The sequence below is a fragment of the Cibotium barometz genome, chromosome 28, assembly GCF_041138505.1.
Source record: "Cibotium barometz isolate CiBa-2024 chromosome 28, ASM4113850v1, whole genome shotgun sequence".
NCBI lineage: Eukaryota > Viridiplantae > Streptophyta > Polypodiopsida > Cyatheales > Cibotiaceae > Cibotium > Cibotium barometz.
This window is the reverse complement of record NC_141073.1, coordinates 5,783,626-5,803,761: the sequence shown is the minus strand read 5'-3', so window position 1 is coordinate 5,803,761 and position 20,136 is coordinate 5,783,626. Positions and strand designations below refer to the sequence as shown.

The following is a 20,136-nucleotide window of genomic DNA, read 5'->3' as shown; positions in this document are numbered from 1 at the left end:
AATATCATTTTCTTACCGAACTCTAACTAATAACATGCCCATATACACTCATCACGAAATGTTTCAAGAGGGAATGAGACTAGAGGGAACACTCAAATTATTGTATGAAAGGGGAAGATCCTTACAATTATGAGGAAATTGAATTATATACCTCCTATGTTATTTCTCTGTATGCCATTACATCTCTTTCCCTCCTAACTAGCTGTAATTCCACAGATAACTGAACACATCTTTCCCTCCTAACTAGCTGTAATTCCACAGATAACTGGTTCACATCTTTCCACCCTACCAGATCCCTATCCCAACAGTCAACCAGGTGCCTAATGCCTTTATTGTTGAGACTCTTGGCAACAGATGATCAAGTAGTAAGACTAAAGGGGTATTAAACTTATGAGTCCAACATATACCCAAAGTGAGCATGGAATTGCCTGTTACTCTGCCTCCTCCATCCTAGACCATGAAACCCGAATTGTCCTTCCAACATTTGCATAGCATTTTGCAAAGATCTGAGCATGTGATTTTAAGAGGGGCACATGAGAAGAGTTTATCCTTCAAGTTTAGGTTTCCCCATTCGCGCCTTTAGCCATAACATTAGCAAGCTCCACCAGTTCCCTCATCATTAGAGCCCAAGTGATATTCTGAAATAAAAATCTAGGAAGCATCAGAGTCTTTCTCGCAGTACAATTAGTGGGCATGTGAATAATGCCAATGCCCCCTTCCTTTTTAGGAACTGAAAGTTTATCCCATGTAAGCCAAGTAGAGACTTTTTTTTTCCATTACCATTTCTCTACAGAAAATCTCTAATAGGGCCAATGATTTTCTTCTAGTGGCACTTCCCAATGTTTAACACCGGGCATAAAAACATAACATATGCATTCATTATTGTATTGCAAATATGAACCCTACTGTGAAAGGGGACTCTGATGCCTTCTCACTTTTTCAATTTGTCCAAAAACCTATTAATAGCCCACATTACTTATTGTTTATTAGTAACCCCAATACCAAAAGGTATACCAAGTAGTCTGACAATTTGACCCTTCTGCACCACCTCACAGACCCACCTTTGAAGATCAAAATCATTATCCTCAGTCAAACTTATAATTCTGGATTTCAGAATGTTGCATTTAGAACCAAAGGCATTGGCAAACTCCTCCACTATCTCTAAGGCCAATCTCACATTATTGTTTTCCTTGCAATTTAAACTTGGTGTATAATATAATTGTTGAAAACCTAAAAACTATTTGTCGAGTAGGGACTCCGGCTAGACACTTTACCAAATTGCTCCTTCTCCTCTTCTTCTCCTGTGACGGAGAGCATCCACATCTTGATGCAACCATCCAGGCTGCCCGAGTACACCACACCCGCGCCCACGCCTTGCAGCTCCTGCACAATCGATATCCTCACGCTCCTCACGGGCCCGGTGTGTCCGCTCAGCACAGCCATGCATGTGTGGTTCGTGTGGCAGGCCGCCAGCAGCCGCGGTGGCCGCCTCCACACGCGGAGGGTGTTATCAGCAGAGCCGCTTATGAGGAGGGACTCATCGGGGTGCATGTCCAAGCAGAGGACCGCCCGGGAGTGGCCGCCCTGCAGCGTCTCCTGCACTTCCATGAAGTGATCTGCCGCCTTGTGTGGCCATTTCGAGCTTCTCCTCCACGCCAGGATCCGCCCATCAGACCCGCCAGAATAGAGGTGTATACAATCACGACTCAACGTCAATGCGTTCACCGCAGAATCTTGCCCTTTCAAAGCGACCTTCTCCCCCCAAAATGGTAGGATATATGGGGTTGGGTGGGGTGGTTGGGAGTACGGAGATTGGGGAACATTTGGTTAGGCCGGGACACCCATACATGTTGTTACTGGCTAGAGGTACTAGAGGAGCCGCCACATAAACCACCAGGGTTGGATTTTGATAAGCTTGGGGTGTTTGTGGGATTGGCACGTTTGGGAGGTGCTGCTGATAGGTTGAGAGACTGCCTGCTTGATATGGGATTTGCATAGGTAGGGGGTTGTATGTTAGGGTTGCATTGGGATGAGATGATGTGGCTTGGAAAAGTTGAGGGCTTGGTACATAAGTAGCCACAGGGGAGGGAAGTGTATGTGGGGAAGCTAATTAGGACGGGCCACTGGTGACAAGGTTAATATAAGCTTGGGATTGGTGGGTAGCTATTCCTGCTGATTGATGGTTCAAAGAAGGGTGTTGAGTTTGGTTGGTGGTTAGGGACATAAGTGGAAGTTGAAGCACTACTGGTTGGGGTGGCACCTTGCTTAAGTTGTTGTTGCATAAGTCGGAGTCCCTTCAGGTAGTAACAATCCTTGTCCTCATGGCTTGCCTTCCTTTGAGCAAAATGAGCAATATTTCTTGGTGGGACAATCACTTGGAAGATGGACTTGGGAACTATATACCGGGCACCATGGACTCGTCTTGGGATCTTTGGCCTTGAGCTAGCTCAATCTTCTTCCTTAGTGCTGCCATGATCGCATCCTCTTACAGTGAACTTTTGAAATCTTTAAGCTCCTTCTTGAGCTTGACTAGCTCATCCATGGAAGCAGATGTAGAAGCTACTACCGGGGCTAGAGGAACCGTTGGAGGAGCCAAAGACATGCGAGGGATAAGTGGGGACCAAGAGGTACTATGCTCTGCCATGAGGCGAGCATTCTCGAGTTGTGTAGCTCTATCTTGAAAGTCTTGGGGAGGGCGCCTTGGGGTGGAAAGGTCTCTCTCATCTTCAAGCCATTTGAGTAGGGAGTGTGCGAAGCACCCACTATTGCAGCATGTAGTTTCCAGGATCTTGGGATAGCCGAGCGACCAAAACTCTAGCTCTTGTGACCAAGTTGTTGACTCCCCCACCTTCATGGAGAGTTGGGTGATCTCTTGAGTAATGAGGTCAAAGTAGTTCCTAGGCTGAAAGGTAGCCAAGAACTGTAGCCAATGTGGGAAGTGGTTGGTGGGAAATTGATTATACCACTAGTCTGCACTTTCTTCCAGTGTTGTTGGGAACAAGACTAAGTGTGTATCATCTTGGTTGAGCCCTCTTAAGTCATATATAGTATGGAACCGCCACACATGGTCTTTTGCATCTTCAATGATGGCACCTTTGAAGGTTGGTAGTTTAACTTGCACACGGTTAAGGATAGTAGCCAATGGCTCCAGCCTTACGGCTAGCCTTGCTGGAGCTGCCATAGGGTAAGAAGAGGAAGGTGCTAAGGGAAGAGTAAGAGAATAAGGAAGAACCCTATAATGACTAGTTCAAAGAGGAGAACGAAGGAGTGAATTACCTCCAGAAGCTCTAGTCTTCTGTAATGCTCCTTTGCATCAATAGCTTGAGGGCTTATAAGACTAGAACTTTGATTCTCCACCCAACCATATCCCAAATGGACCCTAAACACATGGTTATATAGGTCTAGGTGATGCATGACCTTCCAACTTCAGCCCCTTGACCTTTCAATGGCTAGGCATGGCTCTTCCACTACCCAATGCCTCCTCAACTCTCTCCCTAGAATGGGGCATCTACTTTTGTGGCCTTTGGTCTTCCCTTATGTACCATCTACATCCCTTTTACATTGACCTTAATGCCTATTAAACATTGCTTTAGGTATTTCTAATTTTAAATCCCCTAAACCTTATTTATATGCAAACTTTTTCCATATAAATAATCTTTTCTAGTGTTACCTTATAGTTTTTCCTGTCAGCATCATAACATTTCCTCCCCCTTAAAAGAATTTTTTTCGTCCTCGAAAAAACTTAGGAAACCTTTTCTTTAGTGTAGCCACTCAACTTAGAACAAGTTCTCTTCTATTAGGATTTGAATTATAGAAACACTTCCCTTAGTAGAGGAATATTACCTCCTGGTTCATGTGTTCTTAAACTCCCTTTCTACGAGAGAGTATCTTTTTGTTTTAAAAACACCTACTATCCATGTAAGTGTCATTACACCATACAGATTTGACATGGTGTTGAACTTTATGCTACCCTTATAACAATGAGGTTGGCTTTAACATCTTCTTTTAAGATGAATATTTTTTTTGGTTGATGCTAAACATAAGGAAAAACCAATATGATTATGTCTACCAACTTTGCATACATCCTTGATCAGAGGCTTGTATGCAGTTAATGACTTTCAATTGCTCTTTTTTACTTCTTGAGTGTCATGATCACTCAGAAGCTTTACCTAGTTACCACATCAACCATTTTCCTAGTGCACACTTTTATACACTAACTAGAACCAATCTTATGGATAACCTCCTTTTTGTGAGACACAATTCCCAAATAAGATTTTTCTATTACCTTTTAGTACCTTACATTCTAGTTGACCGACCTTGCATACCATAAGCAATGAAGAGTAAAGTAACCATTTACTCCCTTTGCCAATTCCTTTTACTTCTAATTGAGAAATTATTTTGGAGGAGACAATCTCAACCTTTCTCGTTCAACTCCTTTTGATTACTCGTACATTGGCATAGCATACATCACTAGGTGTCCCATTCCACCTAGTTGCTCCCAAGTATCTTGAGTAACCAGACAACCATTAACATTAGACCCTATCTTTTTAAAAGTTTGGATGTCCTTGAATTTGGATCTAGGAAATAACTTCTTTTTTGTTACACTTCAATACCACAATCTTTTTAAGTGATACCCTTTTATCACTAGCAGCAGCTGCATTTTCCTATTTGAGAGTTCTCTCTTTTAATCAAGTGATTCTAAACTACTTGATAGCTAGGGTCATCAACACATTTTTCTTTCAAGTGAGCCAGCAACTCACTTTCTAGTTGAGTAAATCTCAACTCATTTATCATGAGTGCTCAACTTAGAGCACCTGTCCCATGACCTTAAATTTTATTTTTCTACATCTGATTTGAAAATCAAACTCTTGTAGGATTTCAGCCCATCTAGCCTTTCTACCTTTTAACTCCTTTTGAGTACTTAACCATTTAAGACTTTCATGGGTAGACAATACTTCCAAATTGACACTATACAAATAATGACGCTACCTTAAAAAAGCATGCATAATTGAAAATAGTTCTTTTTCATAAGTTGAATAATTACTTTGAGCTTTTTTCAACTTTTACTTTTAAATAATTAAGATTTTTTGACAAATAATTTGTTTTTCCTCTATAATTGAAATACTTTTCTAAGCTGCTCAATATGTTCTTGTTCATTTTAACTAAAGAATAATATATCATCAATAAAAACCACCACAGATTTTCAAAAATATAGAAGTAGCGAGAGCATTGGCTAGACCAAAAGGCATAACTAAAAACTCAAATTTTCCAAAAGATGTCCTAAATGTTGTTTTTAGCACATGTTCAATTCAAACTTTTACTTGGTGATATCCAGAATTTAAATCTATCTTACTAAAATATTTAGCACCTTTGAATTAATCAAATAACTCATCTATCCTAGAAATATGAACTTTATTTTTTATTATGATTGAATAAAATCCACAATAATATATGCACAAGCGCATATTTATGCATCTTTTTTCTTCACCAATAATATTGGTGAAATGTAGAGAGGCTTACTTGGCCTAATAAAGCCTTGTTCTAAATATTCAGCCAACTTCTTTGTTTCTGTCAAACTTATTCTATAAGATGATTTATTAATTAGCTTTAAATCCTTTAAAACTTCTATTTAAAACTTCTATGGGATGATCTATTCCTCTATCCGAGGTAAACCTTTTGGTAAGGTTTCTAGAAAAACATCTTTAAATTCTTCTAATAAATTGTTTAAAGAAGAATTAACTACTTCACAAATACTTGAATCAAAATTTTCACAATGGTTTTTAAACTAAGACATTACATAACAGAAAAACATTTTTTCTATTCCATTATCTTGATGAAGCTTTTGGAGCAATATTACATATCAAAGGAGAAGATGGTACATTGTGCTCTCCTTGCAATGTAATGAATTTTTGTTTATGCTCCAATTTTAGTGTACTATGCAAATAGCTTCTCAAAAGTGCCTTCCCCAATGAAAATAATTCAAGTGTGCATTCCTTTAGGCTTATCATTACCATTCCGAGTAAGTTCTTGTCCTTGGGACGACTTAGGAGAATTCCTTTTATCATGTCCCAGCTCAAGGCAAGAGAAAGAAAGTTTTTGTTTAACCGCTCTCTCAAAATCTTACTTTTTTTAAAACTTACTAGGATTGGATTTTTTCTTTTTAAAAGATTCTTCCTTTTTAAAGAAAAAACCCTTTCTTTTTTTAGAGCCAAAATTTTCTTCATAAGGCTTATATGAAGTTTTTTAATCATTTTCTTTAAGATTACCATTACCTATGGTATTGTCAAAAGTTTTTGCAAATTTATAGCCTCATCTAAGTTTTTTTGGCTCTTTGGAGAAAAATTTCTTCTTGTACTCCCTTTTTAGGCCTCTAATGAAGCCTCTTACTTTTTGAAAATTGTCTATTCCCTTAAGCTTTAAGATAATTTCTCTATAGCAAGAAATATATTGGGTGAGATTTAAATTCTTTTGTTCCATAATATAACAATTATCCCACTCCTCCCAATTTCGGTCTTCTTCATTTTCAGGAAGATATTCCTTTAAGAATAATTCCTTAAATGAATCCCAAGAATCGGGTTCTCACCTAGCTTTTGCTAAGCTCATTCACCACTTATAAGCTTTGCCTTGTAAGGATAGGCTAGCTTCAATGGGGCAGTTATGATCACGAACATTTCTTAAAAGATGCAAATCTTATCATTTTTGTAGAGAAATATGGACCGCATCTTTAGTGGGTGCATTTAAATCTTTGGATACCATACCCTGGTCTCTAGTTTTAGGACCCTCTTCAACTATGGTTTCATTAAATCCTATTTCGAGAGTTTTTCCCCTTCCCTCATCAATGTTATTTTTAGAGATTTCTTTTCCTCCCAATCCTTCGTGTCTCATTTTAAGGAGCTAAGAAGGCCCTTAATTTTCTCAACTTTATTCTCTATATTAGATATTTTTTCTTTCATTTCCTTCATCTCTATATCCTCATTCTTATTAAGATACAAATCTTGCATATCTATTTTATATGTTTTTGTAATATCCTCTTCCATGTGGAAAGAGGACATTGGGTTTTCTCCCTTCTCCCCATTTTCATCCTTCCCAAATTGAGAAGCCATTTACTCTAACAATAAGCAAAATGTAAAGTTTCTTAGAAAGAAAAAAAAGATGCAACACAACGACCTTACTTGGTTGGGTAATTATGAATTGTCTCTAATGATGTGAAGAACAATTCCGTTGATTCCTCCTTGTTGATATTTGCTTCAATGATTCTTCAAGGTTGTCATGTACACTTGCTTCATGTAGAATCTCCAAAGTAAGTCAAATTTATTAGGCAAGAAGTATGCTCAATCAATTAGGCAAGAGGTATGCTCAATCAATTAGGCAAGAGGTATGCCCAATCTATTAAGCAATAAGTATTTGTATGGAGAAGATTTGAGAAATATGAGGATCTCATGAATAGAGAACAGATTAAGGATTAGCTTATGGAAATGAATAGAGAAGAGATTAAGGAGTAGAGATTAGAATTACAATGAGTATCTCAATGGAAACATGAAAGAGATAGAACTTAGCTCTGATACTAATGTAATTCTCTTTGCATCAATAGCTTGAGGACTTGTAAGACTAGAACTTTGATTCTCCACCCAAACATATCCCAAATGGACCCTAAACACATGGTTATATAGGCCTAGGTGATGCATGACCTTCAAACTTTAGCCCCTTGACCTTTCAATGGGCTAGGCAGCATGGCCCTTTCACTATCCAATGCATCCTCAACTCCCCCTAGAAGGGGGCACCTACTTCTATGGCCTCTGGGCTTCCCCTATGCACCATCTACATTCCTTTTACATTGAACTTAATGCCTATAACCATTGCTTTAGGTATTTCCAATTTGAAATCCCCTAAACCTTATTTATATGTAAATCTTTTAGATATAAATAATCTTTTCTAGTCTTACCTTATAGTGTTTCCTATGAGTCTCATAACATCTTCGGTCAACACTCCTCTCATCGGAGTTAGCCATGATGGGTCCGAGATGTCAGAGGGCACCGGTGGTGATGGCAGTCAGAGCAGTCAGAGGGCACCGATGGTGATGGGTCGGAGATGTCAGAGGGCACCGGTGGTGATGGCAATCGGAGCAGTCAGAGGGCACCGATGGTGACGGCGGTCGGAGTGGTTGGAGGTTATAGTGGGGGGCTCTTGGTGGAGTGTGGAGGACCTAGCTTCATGTCCACAACATAGCTATAGAAATGATGAGCCAACAATATAAACCATATACCTCTATGTGGGTAATGATTCTTTCCTAAAAACCATAGGTCTTCATGTAATAGAGCTGGTATATTACGTACAACTCTCCATTTAGCCAGTACAACAAGTATAATGGTTGGTATAATAGGTATAATAACTGATATAGTAGGTACAATGACTAGTATAGTAGGTACAATGGCTGGTACAACAAGTACAAGGAATGGAATAGTCAGTATAGCAAGTACAACTCTCCATTCAGCCACTATAACAAGTACAATGGTTGGTAAAATAGGCATAATGGTTGGTACAGGAAGTACAAGGACTAGTACAACTAGAACAATGGCTAGTAAAATAGGTACATCAAGTACAAGGGCTAGTACAACATGCACGGTGGTTAGTACAACCATTATAGTAGTTTGGTACAAGTACAAGGGTTAGTACAACCATTATAGTGGTTTGGTACAACAAGTACAAGGGTTAGTATAGTCAATATAGTGGGACTAGTACAGTACGTACTGTAAGTACAAGGTCTAGTACATCATTTATTATAGCTGGTATAGTCGTTATAGTGGCTGGTTAGGCATTTGGCCAACCCAGTCTTGATTGGCTGTCACCTAAGCCCACCAAAGGGCTAGCCGACTGCCCTAGGTGTATGGAAAGTGTTTGGATACCCTTTGCAAGGTGCTAGCCCAAATTGGGGTTGCCTTGGGGCTGGCCCCTTCTATATGAAATGAGCCTAAAAATGCCTAATCATGCATCTATGGCTATGGCTGACATCTACATGCACCTATATGATGAATTCTCCAAGTGGGTTAAGAAAACTGACACTTGACTTACCTCTAAGGCATAGAGACTGACCTACGTAGCTCGTGCCTAACTGTCCTTGGACCGGAGGGCTCACAGTGGGGTCACAGTGTACAATAAATATTCCGTTACTCTTGCACAAATGCTACACTAATGATCATTCGAGTGTGTCAATGTGTACCCTAGTGTAGGGTGTCATGTGCATCCCACACTTGGATGCCACATAGACATATCTAAACAAGAAGGTGCAAGAAGAACTGGAGTGGAAAACTTGTCCCAGTGTCTGGGACAAGTCAACTAGGGTTCCACTCTATGCATCCAAGGTTAGGTGTGCAGTGCCAGTCCATATTGTAAGTCTCTCTCTAGAATGCTATGAGATGATCTGTGTATTTGGATTGCAACTAGATGCCATACTTATGAAGTACATGTAGGTTTGCATGTAGAAAAGGGGCCAGCCCATAGGGCTACCCCAAAGTAGAACTAAGGCTCTTGCAGTGTGGGCATGGGACAACTTAGAGTCACCCTAAGGGGCCAGGAAGGCCCCAAGCTATGCCCACCAGCCCTTGCATGGGCTGGACAAGCTATCGGCTAGCCCTGGGGACTCTGAGACAAGGCAGCCAACAAGGCCCAAGGCTCTACCCAGCCAATCGGTTGTAGGGTAGTCCCGCACTATTTGTGCATGGTTGCCGAGTAGCCTGGACACCCTCTTGTTCATACGTAGGGCTAGACAAGTTATGTACAATGTAAAAAGATGGTAAAAAATGCATCAAATTCCTTTTAACCTAGTCTCGTGTGATGAGGAATGTTCAGCATTTAAAAAGCTTAGCCCCATGAATTCGGTCCATTATCTCATTATTCACAAGGGATTGACGCTTCCAAAGGCCAGGACAACCAAGGGGATAGCTTCAATCAAGGTGAACATTGCAAGTCAATATTCAGTCTTTATTTTTTGATTTGTATCATTCTAATAAAGAAAATACACCATTCATGGGCGGGGGCGCTACAAAGGGTATTTGAGACCCAATACCATGTTCTCTTCTCCCTCTCTCTCTCTCTCTCTCTCTCTCTCTCTCTCTCTATTTTTCTGCACATCTACTTCAGTTTTCTGCATTATTATTATTGTGAAAGACTACTAAATTCTGAGCATTGAAGTTATCGATTCGACCATGAAGCTTCTACATGTTACATAGGGTGCACATGACATTTTCTTATGGAAGCAGTTATGTGTCAGAAGCATAAGCAGTACATAGCTTAGACTAAGGATTTATGGATTCATAGAATTTACCCTCAGAATATGGAGTTGGCCTTATGTGCCCATGTTCATCAGCACTTGAAGTGTTGGTCTATTATTGTTCCGGGTTCTCTACCTGGGACAATTAACACATATGTTTATCTACTTAGTCTTTCCAACAAGGTTGCATATTATTACCATGAATTATATCTCTGGTGTTTGAGTAAAATTTCATAGTCATGTAGAACCCCCTTGTGGCTCCAAACTCTCACTCGAGCTATGCGAGGACAAACTTCTTGTTGACCTCATCCTAGTCCCTATATTTAAATGAAAACTCTATGTTTATTAATCAGTTCAATTACAATTCACAACCATCTCATATTAGAATCAAAGATCTCTTATCCCCATAGCTTGTGGACCTCATGCATATAGAGGTCCACATAGCTTGTGGACCTCATGCATATAGAGGTCCATGAGGCCAGAAGCCGATAATGGAAAACCTTGCCTCTGTCTTGGTCCACTATGTGTCCCTGTTCGTTGATGGAACACTCTACGCCCACGTCCCCTATACAGGAATGTGGCACCAATGGCAGTGGGACTAGCTACTCGGGCAAATTTGTGACACTAAGCTCATCACTCCTATAAGGAAATTATAATAAATAGTTATTAGACATTGAAATAACTAGTATAGCATATAAATCATACTTCATACCTGCATCGACAACACCTCCTGCTAAGGCTCCTGGGTGACATGACCAAGCCCCTGTGTACATCTCCTCTATGTCCTGAACAATTGACCAAATATAATTATTATTAAAAAATTTAAACAAATGATAGCTCAAAAGAGACAAGTTATAGAAATTATACATACTTATCTGGCTACATGGTGCTACATCCCGCTCCTAATCCTGATCCTCTGGCACTACGTCCAGCTCTTGATCCTCATCCTCCAAGGCCAGCTCCATCTCTCTTGGCCTTGGCCCTCCTCCTCCTAATCCTCCTCCTGAACCTCCTACTCCTCCTCCTCTCCGATGGATCTAGAGGTGCCCTCGCTCGGGATTACAGGCCACAAGGAGTAAGAGAGTCGAGTGAGGGTAGCCTCCAGCTTGTTAACACTCAACACTGTATACTCTCCCATGTCCTCCTCTATCTCCTCTCTACTCAAACCCAAACTCGGCAATACTCTCTTGATGGCTATCAAGTAACCTGACTTCCCAGATTCCGCCATGGATGTCTATACACATGCAAGAAGGAGATCGTATCTAAACCTATAAGCGTACACTCACAATCCATTAGTACATATACGCAAGATAACAGATGCACACAATCACCATTATCACATTCTAAGTAAAATATAACATATTCAAATACAACTCCATATGCCAATAATATCGGACTATCAGGGATATAAAGCCGATAGTTCCATCAAACTATAAAAATAGTACATTATAATAGAGTACTTTAAACCCGATAGTTCCTAAACATTCTTCTTAGCCCACTGCACTATACCATAGCTTAGCACGAGCTCTTATTTCTTGAGTGGAATTGATTAGCTTATTTTGTTTCCACTCAATGATGGCCTCTTAAAGCTTCATCTATGCTTTATTCCCGTCAACTAGAGTTGTCCCACCACACACGTGTGCCCCGAACAAGGTCCACAACATATTGTTTTCTGAGAAGTGTTGTGCAGTAAACATCATTATTGTCTTCATATGTGCACACCAACAACATATCATTGACAATCTTTATCAATGTCTTAGGTCTAGCCATTGAATATAAACCTATGCAGATTAATTACTTTGATTAAGCATTGATGGATTTTCCCACATAATAAACTATGACCAGTAAGTTGCACTACTTTTGCACCTTATTGCTCACACTCTGATCTCTCTCTCTCTCTCTCTCTCTCTCTCTCACACACACACACACACACACACACACACACACACACACACACACACATTCAAATAAGTGCCCATGTGTCCACGGTGCCATGATGATCTATCCTAATGCTGATGTAAGCCTTGATTCTTATGCTAACTATGCTCTATGGAGGAGTGATGCTCTAAATGAAATGATGGGTTTAGCTTATATGTACACAGGAGTGTTTGCTATGCTGACAGCAGCCCATAGGGCAGCTGTAATGCTAGCTGACAACAAATGGGCATGTGTAGGGTAGACCACTAGAGTTGCTACCCTCCTATAGCTTGGAAGATGTCCTTTATGGGCTGGCCATGCCATGGTCTGGACCAAGGCTTACCTAAATGCTCCTAATGCAAACCTAATACTAAGGCTGATACTATATGTGCTATCTAATAAATTCTCCAAGTGGGTTAAGAGGACTGGCACTTGACTGAATGGTGCACTGATGTAGAGCCAAAATGATGATTACTACTTGTCATCTTCATGTATGCCCTGCTACCCTCTACCAAATGAGGTTGGATTCACACTGAAGTGCTCTGTTTTTACAGACTCGACTTTTCCCCATAGATGGGATCCATTGGTTAGTCCCTTCAGATATGGCCTTCATCTACCGAGGGGAGCCCTTACTTGCTCTTGCAATACCGGCACTCTCCCATGAAGGAGGACCCTTGTTTACCTCTCCAAATTTAGCCCCCTCAAATGAAGTGGGCCCTTTGTTTACCTCTACCAAATTAGACCCCTCCAATGAAGGGGGGCTTTTGTAGAGCGTCACTATATGCTTCTGTACATGCTTCTCCAACTGTGCCAAAGAAATTACTGCCAAACCTTCACAAAGGGAGAAACTTTTCTCATCTTGATGCAGCCGTCCTCAACACCCCTTCTTTAGTGAGACACCAAAATGATTTGGAAACCAACAAGAAGGTAATCTCTAGTTTTTTGTGCCCTCTTATTACTGGTCCTAACTCTGCATCTCCTCACATAAGGGGCCCCTAGTACCTTCATGCAGATGTAGCCCTCTTACTGGTCCTAACTGTGCATCTCCTCCCATAGGGTGCCCCTAGTACCTTCATGCAGATGTAGCCCTCTTACTGGTCTTAACTCTGCATCTCCTCCCATAGGGGGCCCCTAGTACCTTCATGCAGATGTAGCCCTCTTACTGGTCTTAACTCTGCATCTCCTCCCATAGGGGGCCCCTAGTACCTTCATGCAGATGTAGGCCCCCCTCACACTCCCATTCAAAGGGGGGGGGGGCTCTCTTTGCACCCCAACCACATGGACAAAAAATCAAGGGCTTCTTTCTCTCTTTGTTGCATACCCCTGCATGCATGTCAACACTGTAGTGGTCTGCTCAAACAATGGGGGGGGACCCTATTCGAATCAGGTGAAATCGCCTCCTCCAGCAATGCAGGGCTTATCTCCAAAGCACTAGCATTACCTCTCCCATAGCAAGGGCCATGTTTTCTTCTTCAGTCCTGGTATACAATGCCCCTGGCCTCTCCCAACCTGGTGCACCTGATGCTCTCCCACACCTGGGGGCCTTGCTTAGCATGGCTATCTATATGCTTTATTTTGAGCCCATTTTCAATGATGAAGGTGCACAACAGCTTACCCTTTTGAGGCCACTAGGCCCTCTTCAAGCCTCTACAATTGAGGCTTAGCATGGCTATCTACATGCTTTATTCTGAGCCCATTTTCAATGATGAAGGTGCACAATATCTTACCCTTTTGAGGCCACTAAGCCCTCTTCAAGCCTCTACAATTGAGGCAGGCTCTGCCCCCAATACTCCTGAAAGGGATGTTGATCCTCAACTCAGCACACCATATCATGCTCTTCTCACTACTACAGAAGAAGAGCCTGCCTCTACAATTGTAGGGGCAGAGCCTCCCTCTACAATTGAGGCAGGCTCTGCCCCCAATACTCCTACAAGGGATGCTCATCCTCAACTCAGCACACCATATCATGCTCTTCTCACTACAAAAGAAGCAAGCCTTAGAACCTCTACTCATATTCATTCATATCTACACCCTTATCTTGCACTTTCTAATGGTGCAAAGTTTCTTCAATGGCCTAATCCAGCCCTAAGTTGAGCCTCTGTTGCATAATGCCATGATCTCATAAAGGCGGCATCCATAACTGCTTTATATGCATTACCTCCTAGCCCTACCCACCACTGAGCCAGCCTCATCTGTGAAACCTCACACCACATAGTCTCTTCATTGGCCTCTCGCCCAAGGCTTACCTAAATGCCACTAATGCAAACCTAATACTAATGCTAACACTACATGCACTATCTAATAAATTCTCCAAGTGGGTTAAGAGGACTGACACTTAACTGAATGGTGCGCTGATGTAGAGCCAAAAGCATGGTTACCACTTGTAGCCTGCCTTGCTGCCACCTAGAGAATGGTTGTAGACGGGCCTAGACACCTTGGTTTTGCCTAGGGATTGTCTTGGTGTTAGTCTAATATATTTCCTAGACGCTCGTGATGTCAGTTTACAAATTGCACTCATATTCTGGTTGTGCAGACCTGGTGAAGAATGAAAACTTTACGTGTTGTACACTACTTGTAGCTTGTCCTGTTACTTATTGTTTTGACCTATTCCAGCGAGACCCACATGTCCAAACTCATAAAAACTTTATGGCTCACATGGTATCATTGCAACCCTTTGGGGTTCACCTCTAAGAAATGATATATATCACGTGCATTGAAGGGGTATTTACAAAACCCCTTTGTAAGATTCCTCTCCCAACCCCTTTTTGATGTCTAGTATCTTCCCCTGTAATCAACCCCTCTTCAGAAATATAAAGACCTTGTTTCTAACTATTTTAGCCTAGAGAGAGAAAAATATTCTAGAGAGAGAATATTTAGATTTTGAATATTTTTGGATAGAAAAATATCTCTTCTAATTCAGATGAGTTCCCCTGAAACAGAAATTAAAAAAGAATTTTTCAATGTGCAATTAGAATTAATTGAAAATAGGTATAAAGAACCTTAGCCTAAGGGTCTAGATTTTCAGAAATCTTTAGACTATGGTCCAATTAAGGTTCCTATGGACCAATAGCATCAATCCATGTGTAGGGAGGAGATAAATCCAACTTGTAAAAAAGAAAATACCCAAAAATGAGTAAATGCTCACATGAGGTGAAGAGTTGAAAATGTACAAGGTTTATTAGTAAAAAACTATGTGCAATATTAAAAATATGAGATATTTTGGGTATAATGATTTTATTATGACACATATGTAAGGAAGGGGAGTCCCTTAAATGCTCACATAAGATGAAGAGTTGAAAATGTACAAGGTTTATTAGTAAAAAACTATGAGCAATATTAAAATGATTCCATTATGACACATATGTAAGGAAGGGGAGTTCTTTAAAGGATGTGCATATTTCACATAAGATGAAGAGTTGAAAATGTACAAGGTTTATTAGTAAAAAACTATGAGCAATATTAAAATGATTCCATTATGACACATATGTAAGGAAAGAGAGTTCTTTAAAGGAGGTGCATATTTCACATGCTTGAATGAGTTTTAAACTCATAAAAATTGAGATATTTCATCTCTCCTCTCTCCTCATTTAAGTCTAGTTCCCAAAAAGTTAGCTTAACTGACCTAAAAATGGTCAAATATTGACCAAACTGATTTAGAAAATTCTAGAATCAGTTTGTTTGGTTAGGAGCTCAATTTTTCCTATAAATAGAAGCCTCCCCCTTGTTGAAAAATAGATAGTGTTTATGCATCGTTACTCTACTCCACCTAAGCCAAGAACTGTGAATTCATTTAATAATTCACTAGTTTTTGGAGCTTCCCTCTTTCTTCAATCCCCATTAGTGGCTCCATCAACATACTTAACCAATTGATTGGTTGGGGGCCTCTACCGTGAACAAAGAATCAAGCAAGTTGTAAGGTAATTAGTGAATATTGATCTTTCTATAATTTCTCAATGTTTCTCTCTTCTCAACCCCTCTCAAGCTTGAGAAGTTTAATTGGTATGGTTTTTTTTTTTAAAATGCTATTGAAGTTTGAATAGTAGTGAAGAGTTACATAATGCTATTGAAGTTAATTTTCATTTATGTTTAAATTCTAATGATTTTTATGTAAATTCTCTCTCTCACTCAAGAAATGGTCATACTCATGACCCATTCTCAATCCAAATCAAGCTTTTCATAAAGATTTTCCTTAACCCAAGATTAAGCTATGCTTGAGGCCAAATTAATGGCTTTTTTCTATGCTTTTAGTTTATGTATATTAATGATTCAATCCATTATGGATTAATAATCCAATTAGAGATTATTTTTAATTATTTCCTTAATGATAAGCATTATCCCTTAGAAAAATTGAGATTTATCAGTCATAGCAGCGGAGCTATGGCAAAATTTTTTATAAAAATTATGCATAAAATAATCTCATTCAAAGCATAAAAAGAGGACTTCCTACCATATTCTAGGAATTATCATCCTAGATTAATTGAAAGAATTTCATTATAATCATGGAGAAATTAAATTTTAATATCATGCATAAAGGATAAGTTTTTATATCAAAAGTGTTATTTTTACCATTTTTATTTCATGCATAGAAGTATGCATAATGGATAAATTTTTATATCAAAAGTGTTATTTTTACCATTTTTATTTTCATGCATAGAAGTATGCATAATGGATAAATTTTTATATCAAAAGTGTTATTTTTATCATTTTTATTTTCATGCATAGAAGTATGCATAATGGATAAATTTTTATATCAAAAGTGTTATTTTTACCATTTTTATTTTCATGCATAGAAGTATGCATAAAGGATAAATTTTTATATCAAAAGTGTTACTTTTATCATTTTTAATTTTCATGCATAGAAGTATGCATAAAGGAAAATTTTTATATCAAAAGTGTTACTTTTATCATTTTTAATTTTCATGCATAGAAGTATGCATAAAGGAAAATTTTTATATCAAAAGTGTTACTTTTATAATTTTTAATTTTCATGCATAGAAGTATGCATAAAGGAAAAATTTTTATATCAAAAGTGTTACTTTTATCATATTGGATTTCATGCATATAGGTATGCATAAAAGATATTCTTTTTATACTAAAAGTATGATTTTCCTCATAATTGGATTTTATGCTTAACTTAGATGCATAAGAGAAATTCTTTTATTCTAAAAGTATAATTCCCTACCAAATTGAAATCATGCATAAGAAGATGCATAAAAGATTGATTTTAATTTCGAAAGTGTTAGTCTCCTTAAATGGAATTTATGTATAAATAAATGTGTAGAGAAATCTTATATCAAATAAAAGAATTCTTTTTTTTTTTTAAAGATATGAAATGTGATAAGATGTGATAAGAGGTGTATGAGATGTGATAAGAATTGATAAGATGCGTATGGAAAGTGATAGGATGTGATAAGAGGTGATAAGATGCTTATGAAATAAGTTAGGATGTGATAAGATGAATTAAGATGTGTATGGGGGGATGAGGTAAGAAGTGTATGTGATAGGATAAGATGTATATGGGTTGTGATAGGGCGAGAATGGATGTGATGTAAAAGATTAGATGTGAAGGTATATGGGGTTATATAAATGGGAATGTGAAAATGGATGTATGTATGTGGATGTGTGGACATGGAGATGGGAGTGTGGAAGTATGAACATGAAAATGGATATATGCATGAAGATGTATATGCATAGATGTAAATGTGGATGTAGATGTGGATGTATAGATGTGAATGGATGTGGATGTATATATGTGAATGGAAATGTGGATGTGGATGTATGTGAATGTGGATGTAGATGTGGATGCATGTATGTGAATGTGAATGTAGATGTGAATGTGGAATGTGGATGTATAGATGTGGATGTATGGGAATGTGGATGTGGATGTATGTGAATGTGAATGTAGATGTGGATGTATAGATGTGAATGTGGAATGTGGATGTGGATGTATGTATGTATGTGGATGTAGATGTGGATGTATGGATGTGTATGTATGAATGTGGATATGGGATGTGGATGTATAAATGAGGATGTGAAAATGGAGGTAAGCATGTAGATGTGGATGCATGGATGTGAATGTGGATGTGGATGTGGATGTGGATGTGGATATGGATGTGTATGTATGAATGTGGATATGGGATGTGGATGTATAAATGAGGATGTGAAAATGGAGATAAGCATGTAGATGTGGATGTATGGATGTGAATGTGGATGTGGATGTGGATGTATGGATGTGGATATGGATGTGAATATATGATATGTGATGTGAAGGAATCTGAAGTGAAGAGATGGAAAAGGAGGTGATTGGATGAGTACACATATACATGGAATGTGGAATAAGTAATGTGGATTAATGTGGAAAAATGAGAGTTAATATAGAAACTGTATTTGTAAACTGTTTGTAAATGCTGTTTGTAAATGGCTGTTTTATGTCAAGAATGCTGGGGAAGCATTTTGACCGTCTTGTGATTAAGGTCGTGGAGACCTAACTGATAAAGTTGCAACTGCTGACGGAGAGTCAATGGAGGACGTCTCGCGTAGCAAGGTCGACCGAGGTCTTGACCAGCCTCGGTTCGATTAAAATGGTGAGCTTCCGGTACGGTGGATGAGGGACCAAGGAAGCGGCCTATGAGTGAAGCGCTAGGTCACCTGCGAAGGATCCTAGAGGGTGCTGACCATACGGTGCTCGGGCTCTGGGTCGCCTAGGATACCCACGCGTGCGTCGAGGAAGATATTGGAACAAGGAGTAAGAGTTGTTTTGTGAAACCGGGCATGGATCTGGTTGACTGACCTTGCTGGTCCTCAACGGATGAGTCCATGGCTCTTTTATATGGATCTGTTGGTTGATCTTGCTGATCTTCAACGAGAGTCCATCTTGATAAGTGATTATATTGCCGAGTATTATGGGCTAGGAACTATGAAAACGGCCTCTGTGTGGACAGGTGGTGAGCGTTCTAGTTGCCAATGATGCCATAGATACTCTGATGAAGGAATGATGGGAAATTATGAATCAACCGGATAAATTGAAAGATTGTGATCAATGGTACTATGGTTTCATTAAAGGATTGTTTTAAAGTTAGCTGATGCTAAGAAAAAGGCAATTTCATATTGGGTGTGTAAGTGGTGTGGCTAGTTTTATGTTTGCATGAACTTCCGGCTAGGGGGTCTTGGAACTCTTTTCCTTGGTACCCGGGACAAAACCTAACCAAATTTCAAATTGGATCCCATCACTACAGTGGTTGGGTGGTTGGCTAACCCATGGGATCGGATGGGGTTAGGCTGGACTGATGGATCCGTAAATCGAGACTCAAACTTTTGTTTTTACGATAGATAAAATAAATCCCGGACAGTAACTGTTCTATGGATAGGAATCAACGGCTGTGCCTCTTGAATGGGGAAAAAAGCGTTGATCCCAATGATCCAAGTGCAAGTTTCTTCCTTAATCTGACCATGTATCTTATAGATGCAATTGGATCAACTCGAACAGAAATGTTCTTGACTACGTTAGAGTAAAAAGTTATCCAGGTGGAATCGCCCGTGCTTTCCGGTAAAGGAAGTTTTTCCGGGTTCGGTTTTGGAACAACCGACGGATTAGTCTCTTATCCGGATATCCGTGGGTGAGGCCCCGAATGTGGGACCCCTGTCCCGCGCGAGAAGTGCTACTTCCGCTGCCAGTATCGTGAATCCGTTGCTCGGTGGGAACAGGGATCTTACAGTTGGTATCAGAGCATTTTGGTTAAATAAGGATCAACCGAGAAGCCAAATATATCAAAAAAAATTCATGAATCAAAAAGGTTGTAATTGTGTGGTATAATTCATACAATTTGATATTCAAACTGAAATTCGTAATTTGGTAATTGGGTCTTCAGATGGAAGTACCGCAATTATATAGAATTCGTGACTTGCTTGAGGCCTAGACATGATGGTATTTACCTTTTAATTCCAAGGGCCGT

General features: G+C 39.5%; 1 protein-coding gene across 1 annotated transcript; it reads right to left on the bottom strand.

The window, feature by feature from the left end:
- Positions 1-298: 298 nt before the first annotated feature.
- On the bottom strand, positions 299-2,473 carry LOC147622419 (protein JINGUBANG-like). The gene is made up of 3 exons (XM_086821903.1): positions 2,411-2,473; positions 1,127-1,752; positions 299-330 (listed from the first exon to the last, which is right to left on the bottom strand). The coding sequence occupies exons 1-2, from the start codon at positions 2,471-2,473 to the stop codon at positions 1,231-1,233; spliced, it is 585 nt and encodes a 194-aa protein (XP_086678029.1). The 3' UTR covers positions 299-330; positions 1,127-1,230.
- Between the last annotated feature and the right edge of the window lie 17,663 nt (positions 2,474-20,136).

Excerpts from the sequence above, each read along its gene's own strand:
- LOC147622419 (XM_086821903.1), bottom strand. The coding sequence starts at position 2,473 with ATGGCAGCACTAAGGAAGAAGATTGAGCTAGCTCAAGGCCAAAGATCC. Across the intron at positions 1,753-2,410 it reads GATCCCAAGACGAGTCCATG|GTCGCTTTGAAAGGGCAAGA; the intron begins GTGCCCGGTATA and ends TGGGGGGAGAAG.